Raw genomic sequence first — 10097 nt, 5'->3', positions numbered from 1 at the left:
AAACGTCCGCAGTAACAACACACATAGGGCGCACCGCACATTTTAAGGGAAAAAAAAGATGTTTATATGCACCTTATAGTCGTGAAAATTCTGGAGTTTTTATAGTATATGGATTTTGTTTTCCAAGCTTGAAGATGTTTTTGGAACGACAATTACCTGAATGACTGAGAATCTTAACCAGTGGAACAATTTTAAGCATGTCTGCAATATTTTATACAGCAAAGATTAAACTTTGAAATGTGACGTAGAGAGAAGGCTACTTGACTTTACAGATCCAGAGGTTTCTGGGTTTTTTCCTTAAAAGAGAAAATATCCCTAACAATCATCTCTGACCTCGTCTAGAGAAGTAGATCACAATAGTTTTGTTGTTTTTTTTATTAGAAGCTGCGGTTCCAGCATCGAGTCTTTCTTTAGCTGCCGGTGGCCCCCTCTGAAAGGTCCACGAGGAAGGAGGATTTTATTCCCCCCTGTGTGTATTTAGGCAGGCAGCGGGTCAGCGCCGACCTGCAAGTAGAACCAATCCATCACTGACAGCAGCACTGTGGTCCTAACTGAGGCACAAGAACACAGGAACCGTTTCGCTTCTGTAAACTAAATCTATACAGTTTAATCCTGTTTCAATCTTTTATGTAGCATTATATTTTGTTCCATTCACCTGGAAACAAATGTAAAATTTAGATATAAGAAAGCTGCAATATTTTCATCTAGTTTTAGCATCCAGAGATCCTTTAGCATAAGTCGTTTTTGAAATCACCACAGACTCTCTTTTTCATTTATTTTGAAATGTTATCTTAAGCTCTTCTGGGTGTGTGCTGAAAATGAATCACCTTCCACCTTCTTGAAAAGGGTCCAAATTGATTGTTTGATCTTAGGATAGGTAACGCCACAGCATGTTGCTGCCAGCACCATTTTTTACCTGATAGTTATGGTGTTTGGCTGCTGATGAGTTTGGTTTCAATGAAACAGAACTCAATCTTTCTTAAGGTTCTGGTGTTTTTTAGCCAGGCCTGCTCTGCAGCTTAGCAAAAACAATCACTCATAGTTTGATCTTTATGAAACTGCATTAATAAGGTGGTTATTTCCTAATAATAGTGAAGTATATCTAAAACTTCTTGAAAAATAGGACATGGAAAAACAAGAATCCTTTAGTATTCTGTAGTATGGAGGTGGACCTCCATCTCTGATGCATTAGTTCTCTTAGTGGTCCAGGATAAAACGCTGATGATGGCAGAGTCATTGCTCAGTCACAAAGCACAAATTGATGCAGCCAGCAGGAACAAAAACCATGACTGAGAGTACTCTACAGCATGTAAGGAATGCTATTAATGGGTCAGAGGCCCGTGTTCACAAAAACAGGGCTTATTTGCAGGCACTTTGCTCACATGCTTTAGGTTACATAACGTAGGAGCTTACCATCAGATTCCAAGATTCCTGATGTGGATAAAAAGAGATGAATATCTGACCATGCAGCGCTCAGAGAGCCTCTCCTCTGGACTATAAATACTCTGCAGACTCCCACGTTGAAACCCAGAGTGAGATGGTTCACATTTTCTCCCATGCATCCTGCAGGCTCAGCTTTATTTGGAGAGTTTCGGCCCTCCGAATATTGCTGTTGCACAACATGACACGTCTAATAATCTATCAGGCTGCTTTCCACACATCTGCTGACCTGTTTAAGAGCGCCCAGATCTCAGAGTAGCAGGGTGTGTGTGTTAGTGTGTGGGGGGGCAGTTTGGGGATGTGTGTGTCCATCACTAGTTGTAAAATGAGGAGACTTTGCTTGTCCTATTGGTTAGGTTTAGGGTTAGTTTTAGGGTTGGAGCATAAAAAGGGTTGAAAATGACTGAAATCAATGGGAGTCAACACATGGTCCTCACAACGATGGCAAAATGAGTATGTGTGTGTGTGTGTGTGTCTGTGTAAGGGAATGCTTTGAGATAACCTTCAGTGTAGCAGCATCACTGGCCTCTTTCTACACAGATTGCGTTGCTAAGGGAACTGTTGCTAGGACGGCAGTCGCCACTCTTTCACCTTCTTCATTCTTCCTTCTCCATCTTTTCTCCATTATCTGTGCGTCTATTCAGCTTAATCCTGGTTCCAATTACACGGTGAATGAGGCACCCTTGCTGCAATCACCTCAAGTCATAAAAGCAAACTTAACCTTTAGGGTTGAAGGCCTCAGCGGGAGCTCTCAAAGGGCACAGGCCTCGGCCATGATCGCTGCAGGTTATCAGAGATGGAATGGACCACTTCACTGCGTGTGAGTTCCACTCTCCGCATCTTAGCAGGAGGGAGATTAGGAAGGAGCGTATTCAGAGTCCAGGAAAAGATGTCAGCTGTGGAAGCTTACAGCTGAGTCAGACTTAACAGGCTTCCTTTCCTGTTGGAGGGATCCTGCTCTGAAGAAGCTGCTGCATCACCTCATGGAGGATTCCTCACAAACACAGCTGCAGCTGGAACAGTCGAGGCTCCGCAGCCATAGCTGCTGTTGGTTCACATCACATGCACTGGGATATATGTGCAGGATGGTTATGGTTTTACCTTTTCTGTCACTGATGTGATCCTTTAAGGATTTGTTAGGAAGATTTAAATATGCAGCCTTAGAAGATAGAAACAGTCCCAGAACTCCTGAAGGAAAATGCATTTAAATAAATTAGAATACCTGCAAAATACATCAGTGATTTGGCTGATAGAGAGAAACTCATACTCTGCGTAGATCTGGGTTTATTTTCAAGATCTCTGGTTACAGATGAAGAAAACCCCAAAACTTAGTTCTAAAGAAATCTAGGAGACATAAGAGCAATGAATACTGATTTATAATACAGAAATGTGGGCTTACTGAAGTGTTCTTAAAGAGTGAGCACCTTGTAGGTGATTGAGACTCGTTCTACTTGACTTCCTGCATTAATCCAGAATGTCATGGAAACGGTGAGCCTGTGGCGCTGCTGATGTGCCAAGGAGGCACAGGTTACTTCTCAGCTTCCTCAAGGTTGCTTGTGTTTAACCTCTTCTTCCTTCCACTCAATTTTCTATGAGTATTATTAGAAAGGGACTCTGTGAACAGCTCCCTTCTGTATGACTGCGAAGGTCATAACATGGCGTTTCTGTAGTATTATGTGGTAGTAGTGGCCTGGTGGTTGTGCGATTTTTTTCAATCGTTGCACGCAGCTACAGCTCCCACTGTACAGCGAAACCGATTTTCTCCCGACCTCGTGATTCAGTGTATTCTCATTATGAGTTCGTATGAAATCGTACGAAAAGTTATGCACCGTAATTTCGTACGTTTTTGACGTTTTTTTCGTCGTATTTCATCCTATTTTTACGTCTTGCCTCGAGACAAGATATCCTTGCGCATGTGCATCTTACGCACCATTCAATAACATAGAATTTAACATAAAATTAACCCTAACCCTAAGATACAAAACAGCAAGCAAAGTAGTTAGACACATGAAGAAGTAGTTATTGCAGTGTTTTTCCCAGTTTTACGGATCTGCTTTTTTCGTCTGTCTGCCTACGCATGCGCATTGATCTGTTTTTCGAGGAAAAACTTCAAAAACGTACGAAATACTGTGCATAACTTTTCGTACGATTTCATACGAACTGATAATGAGAATATGTTGCGTGATTCCTGATCAGGAGGTGGTCGTGAGAGGCTGATCGCCACTCGTTACCCCCTGTACACTACACGACTCACAACGAACGATCAGGCTGAAAGTCGGGCCGATCGAGAAATTCTCGCACGACTGGAATGTCGGCCCGAAAAGGGCAGAAAATCGCACAGTGTAAGCCTGGTTTAGGGAAAAGTGCTTGAGTTCTGCGAAGGCTACAAGTACAACATATTCTCATTATCAGTTCGCATGAAATCGTACGAAAAGTTATGTACAGTATTTCGTACTTTTTTGACGTTTTTCTTCGAAAAAACATATCAGTGCGCATGCGCAGCCAGACAGACGAAAAAAGCAGATGGGCGGACGGACGTAAAACTGGGACGGACAGTGCAATAATTACTTCATGATGTCTCTCATTAGGTTGCTTGCTGTTTTGTATCTTAGGGTTAGGGTCAGGGTTAATTGTATGTTATTGAATGGTGCGTAAGATGCGCACGGATATCTTGTCTCAAGGCAAGACGTAAAAACACGACGAAAAAAACGTCAAAAACGTACGAAATACTGTGCATAACTTTTCGTACGATTTCATACCAACTGATAATGAGAATACACTGACAAGTACCCAGGTCGAACCCCACAATCTGCCCTTTTGGGTCCCTGGTTGCTTCCAGGAATGGGTTAAAAGCAGAGATCAACTTTCATTAAATTGTACATTTGCAAGGATCAATAAAATTCATTGTCCTGATCAATATTCTCGTTTTTCAGTCATTGGTGTATTTATTTCAGAGTAACTCATTTTGTGTTTTCATTAGCTGTAAGGCTAAGCGGAAGACATGAAAAGTTAGAATTATATTATAGAATTAGGTTACAGAATGCTTGATTAATGAATTGGACACCTGGTTCCACTCTGCTCTACAAATTTAGGCCCATCATATATTTGTTAGAGATTTTACCAAGGGAAAACACAACAGACCCTGAAACGCATCCCTGGGGCACACCAGATGGTTTTAAAGATTCTGATTGATAATGAAATAATAGTAAACATAATTCTACGGGTTTAGATTGCATTACGTGTTATCTCATCATTTTTGTTCTGTTTTTAGGTAGATGTTGTCATTTAAAGCCAATATGTTGATTTTATTTAGTTGTTGCAGAAAAAACAATAACAAAAAAAAAAAATCCAACATAAGTGTGTGCAGCTTTATCTCGGTCATCTGATCCGGCGAGCAGACGGAGACACTTTTTAAGAAGTCACTAGATTAGTGCGGTCACCCACTCCCACTCCCACTCCGTGTCTGCTGCTGTGGGTTTGTCATTGCGGAGCTCTCAGCGCCGCTTTCTCCTCCGCCCCTTTCGCCTCTTGCACCGCGGCGAGCCGCAGCCTTGTCCCCGCCTCGCCATGAGCCGTCAGCCGCCTCCACCTCCGCACTGATGTCGCGTCTCCTGGAAGGCGCCGCTCTGCCGCACCGCGCGGCTCCACCGCAGCAGCGGCAGGAGCGGAAGCGGTAACCGCGCCTCAGACGCAGCGCCTGTTATTTTATTTTTTTCCCCACTTTTTCATTTTTATATATATTTTTATTTATTTTGGGGTTCGCCTCTTTCCCGGAGGATGCTGTTGCCGGGCTACCGGAGCTGCCGCCGCAGGGTTTGATAGAAACAGCGGCCGAGCAGAGGAGGAGGAGGAGGAGGCGGTGGGGGGGTGGGGGCCGCCCTGCCCTGCCCCGGCCGGACTAGCTCTCCTCCAGCAGCATGAACCTCCACTCGGGCAGGGCGTCCGTGGCCATGCTGCGGATGATGGGCTGTGCTAACGGGCGCTCTGCTCGGCATCTCCTCCACAGTGACTGCGTGGTGGACGAGAAGACGGTGGTTCTGCAGAAGAAGGAGAATGAGGGCTTCGGCTTCGTGCTGCGTGGGGCCAAAGGTAAGAACATCCACTCACTTTGAGTCATTCTTCCTTTTTTTATTTTCCGCTTCTCTGCAGACATCAGCTGTGACGTGAAGCCCTGACCTCTTGATGCATGTTTGTTTGTGGTGACAGATTGTGTTCACTAAATAAAACCGCAGCAGCCACATTTCCACCAACAAATAGAGAAAACCAGCCTGCAGGAATCATAAAAGCGCATAATTAGGTTTCTCTTTTTGCAGAGTTTATGCCACTGATTGCCTTCCAATAACCTGATCCCACAGCCTGAATGTGAGCCACATGTTTACTCCTCATCAGCTGGATGTGTTGATATGTTGGACCAGAGCACCATCACATCAGCAGGGAGCAGTTAGTGTTTTTGACCTGAGGTCTGCAAACAGAACAGACCTGCAGAAATCTCCTGGATGTTTGCTCTGTTTATGACAGGATGCATTAAATAAATAGCACTGTGTCTTCCAGCTTTTTATACCAAAAAATAACTTTAACAGGGGCAGCACGCTTCAGCTGTGACATCAGGGCACTGACCTGCAGAAATAATCTTTGCATCAGGAAAAATTAGCCTTTCTGAACACTTTTATCTGAAGGTTTAATGAAGGTTTTATATAATCTGGGTTCATTCATGATTATTAAAGCTGTAAAGCTTTTGCTTAATAATCACAAACAAGTGCATGTATGAAATCAGTTCATCTTTTGTAAAAGAAATCCCAAGCGAGGTCACAAGGGGAGCGGGTTTCTATCTCCTGCTGTTTACAGGTGAGGCGGGGTCCTTCCGGGACAGGTTTCCAGTCCTTCACAGGGACACACAGAGACTAACAACCATTCACACACACACTCACGCCTAAGGAGAATTTAGGAAAGCCAATTAACCTAACAATCATGTTTTTGGACTGTGGGAGGAAGCTGGAGTACCCAGGGAGAACCCATGCATGCTCAGAGAACATGCAAATTCCATGCAGAAAGACCCCGCAACCTTCCTGCTCAGTGCTACCCACTGCTACCCACATCACATCCTCCTGTAATTCATACATAGTTTCAAAAGATCTAAACTTCAATAATAAGACATGCATAACAGATCACGCCGTGGCTGTTTTACTTATTAAACAACTGGAGCAGAAATAGGAGATGTAATAATCTGCAGTAATGTTTCATCCTCCTTCCATTCAAAACCTGCTGGTCAATAATATGTTTTCTCATTTGCATTGACTTTATTATTCCCATACCTGTCATAGATCTGAATGACCAAGATGCTAAAGCTCAGAGAGAGCCATTGAGGGTCAGAGTCACTGAGCTTTCAGGTTCGCCAACAAACGACAAGAACGTTGCCGTGTTTTGCTTTTATAATACCATTCATGGACCTTTAAAGCTGGATGTTTGAAACAGATGTTTATTTTCATCTTGCTGCTGTTTGGCAAAGAAGAGATGTCAGCTGTGAGGTCATTTAAAAGATAAAGGGAATAATGATGCTGGTATGGGTATCAGTTATCGGCCGGAGCAGCAATAATAGCATCGATCCAAAGGTTTGAATCGGTTCCTCTCTAAACCAGACCCGATGTGAGCTCATGGATCTAAACAGACCTGAACTGGTTCTGTTTTAAACTCCTCTGGACCGAGTCTTTCAGTTGAGTCCCTGTATCGCGGCGGCCGCCCTCCTCTATGCGCCCCCCAGCTCAGCGTTGCTTGTTGTGGTACGAGTGGCACATTCAGGCAGGCGGTGAGATCGCTTCTAAAAATAGCCGTTTGGAGATGCTGCTGCTTCGGTTTCTACGACGATTCCTGCCGTGTCATAATCCACATAATTCCACTGCCGCATGGTGTCGTTGGATTGGTCGCCACCGCCCTTTCGTGTGATTTCAAGACGTTGTTTTGTTTTTTTTATTTATTTATTATTTTTTATTGAGGAGGCAGAGATGGAGGGATTTGTCTCGGAGAAGCAAGAGGAATGTTGCCTTCTCTGTGACACACAGTGACTTTTACCCCAGAGGAACGGAGCCAGCCGAGCTCTTCCTGTGCTGGGGGGCGAACATGAACACACAAACATACCCTGATGCTGAAGCTGTCACAAAAGCTCACATCCTCTTCCTCGCTCTGCATTTCTGATCTGCCTCCCTCCCTCCTTCCCTCTCCTCCCCTCAGTCTCTCTCTCTCACATCCAGAAACATCCCAGTGGTGTTGAGAACCTCCCATGAGATCTTGGGATGTGCTCGCGGTCTGTGTCTCCCAGTAAGGCTGTGAGTTATAGGAAGTGTCAGTTGTCACCACTGGTTTCTCCCGGCCGCTGGATTCTTTAACCTCCCCGAGAGCAAGCGAAGAGGGAGGGGGGGGGCGTTCTGCGAACATTAATGCGGAGAACGGTTCTACCCTGCAGGATGGATGGTGCTAGAAAAACCAGGCCCTTAACTTTTTAAGCGACAGAATGGAATGTTTGCTGCAAAGTTTCATGAAGGGATCTGTGAGACGGTGCTGGAGGCTGCAGATGTCAGGGATGGGGTCAGTTTAGGGCTGAAACAATTCATCCAAATAATCAGGATTAATCGATTATTTAAATAATCATCAACTAATTTAGTAATCAGTAAATCGTTAACCGGAGTTTAGAGACTGTAAAAAATGCCTTTAGCTGACAGAGCGACCCATTTAGAGCAAGAATTATATCAAAATGAAATAAATATATAAACATTTTGCATTTAAGATAAAAAAAATCTTTTTCTCCTGTCATTCTGCTCCATCTAGAACGTTTCTAGTGGAAATGTTTTAGCTTCACCTGGTTTCATTTTGTAAAAAAAAATCTTCTTTAAGGAACCTTTAAGGAATCTGATTATTAATCAATTAATTGGAAGAATAATCAACAGATTGATCAATTTGCTAAATAATCATTAGTTGCAGTCCTAATTCACTTATAAGGCTGGTCCTGATCAGTTGGGGACCAGGTGACGTAGAAATTCGTTCTTAGAAGTTCTGCTTGGTGTTTAATTCAAACATGATCGACTGTTTAAAGGCATAAGCAGAGCCTGAGATCAATCATCCAGTTTTAAAAGAGACGTCCTGTGTTTTTCTGCCTGCAAAAAAGTTGTTAAAATATAAATCTGACTTTTTAGAAAAGAACAAAATAAACATAATGATAATGGTTTATATCCACTTAGGAACCCATTTTGAACCGCGCTCTGTTTACTTGTTACAAGGCTTTTTTTTTGTTTGATTTTTGAAGAAAGGTCAATGAGTTACTTCTTTTGATTTCCCTTTAGGATTAATAAAGTTCTTTTGAAATTAATTCTGAAAGGTTCAGCAGAGAAGTTACTGCCTGCTACATGGGAACATTACAATGTCCAAATATTGGATTTCTTTCTGTTGCATTTGCTACTGCTAACAAAATAGTTGGATTTATCCATCATGATTTAGTTAATCTTTTCATTTTTAAAGCATAATCATGTCTTAAAGAGAAGGATTGGTCATTAGAAACAAGTTGGGATGAAAGGAGCCAAAAAACGACTTATTTTGCTGGTTTTATCCTTCTGAGCTGCTCTCCTGCAGCTTCTAGATGCATTCCTGAAGCCTAGATATACCCTCATCAGAATTAAGTCCACTCCATCCCTGTGGTTCAGATCTACAATCATTTGCGTGTATTTCACTGCTATTGCTGTGGTTTTTTATACCTCTCTGTTTCCTTTTCCCAGTCTGGATTTAACTATCATTCAGAGTTAAATGAACTCCTGACCTTTACGTCTGTCCCTTTGTGCTGCAGCCGATACTCCCATCGAGGAGTTCACCCCCACGCCGGCCTTCCCGGCCCTGCAGTACCTGGAGTCGGTGGATGAAGGCGGAGTGGCCTGGCAGGCGGGGCTCCGGACGGGGGACTTCCTCATTGAGGTAAGGGCTGCTTTCAGGAGGCGCTGCTGCCTTTGCTTTTACTGTTTTTACTGCGTTTGCTTTGCTGAGAAACTGTTGGATTTGTGTTTAAATCCAAACTGCTTTGTGGTGTCCTTTGGAATTAGAAATAAGCTTCCCGAAAAAAGGATTTTCTGGTGATGATTTGCAGCTTCTGAGCGTTAATCTGAAAGGGTTAGGCTGTTTCTGTGCGTTCAGTCTGTCTAACTGTGACTCCTGCAGCTTTTCAAATGGTCAGTGTTAGAATATGTGCTGGGAGGAAGATGACCTGCTGACTGTCCTCAGAGATCATCCATGGTCTGCGGTCTGTTGTTCCGTCCCTGGAAATCTGGAATTATTCACGTCAGGTTTCCTTCATAAAACCTTAGAGTCACTGGGCACAGATGACTGATGAAACAGAAAGGATTTTAATACATTTATGTTCTCAGGAAATACATTATTAACCTTTAGCATATTATAGTTTAGTACGCTTACTATTTTTAGGGAGGGAAAATTTTAATTCAGGTCTATTTTACAAAATAAAAACAAGGGCGACCCGGATGTATATCTGGATGCACAGATGAGCTGATTGTACGGATCGGGTCGTGAAAACTGTCACCAGTGCTGCTAGCTGCAACCACTGATCTCTGTTTACTCACTGGATTGCTGATTGGCCATGGGGATTACTGGCCATGAGGTGCTGTGAA

At 43.2% G+C, this 10097-nt stretch overlaps 1 protein-coding gene across 1 annotated transcript in view; it reads left to right on the top strand.

The window, feature by feature from the left end:
* The window catches only part of shank2 (SH3 and multiple ankyrin repeat domains 2), a 127142-nt gene that overhangs the window by 41441 nt on the left and 75604 nt on the right, over positions 1 to 10097 (top strand). Inside the window, exons 6-7 of the mRNA XM_015397324.1 lie at positions 5447 to 5529; positions 9269 to 9393. Coding sequence (XP_015252810.1) covers positions 5447 to 5529; positions 9269 to 9393 — 208 coding nt within the window. The remainder of the gene's footprint in view (positions 1 to 5446; positions 5530 to 9268; positions 9394 to 10097) is intronic.

Source organism: Cyprinodon variegatus, unplaced genomic scaffold (assembly GCF_000732505.1).
Source record: "Cyprinodon variegatus isolate N-32 unplaced genomic scaffold, C_variegatus-1.0 Scaffold852, whole genome shotgun sequence".
In the NCBI taxonomy this organism is placed as follows: Eukaryota; Metazoa; Chordata; class Actinopteri; order Cyprinodontiformes; family Cyprinodontidae; genus Cyprinodon; species Cyprinodon variegatus.
This window is presented reverse-complemented; position numbering and strand designations above follow the sequence as displayed.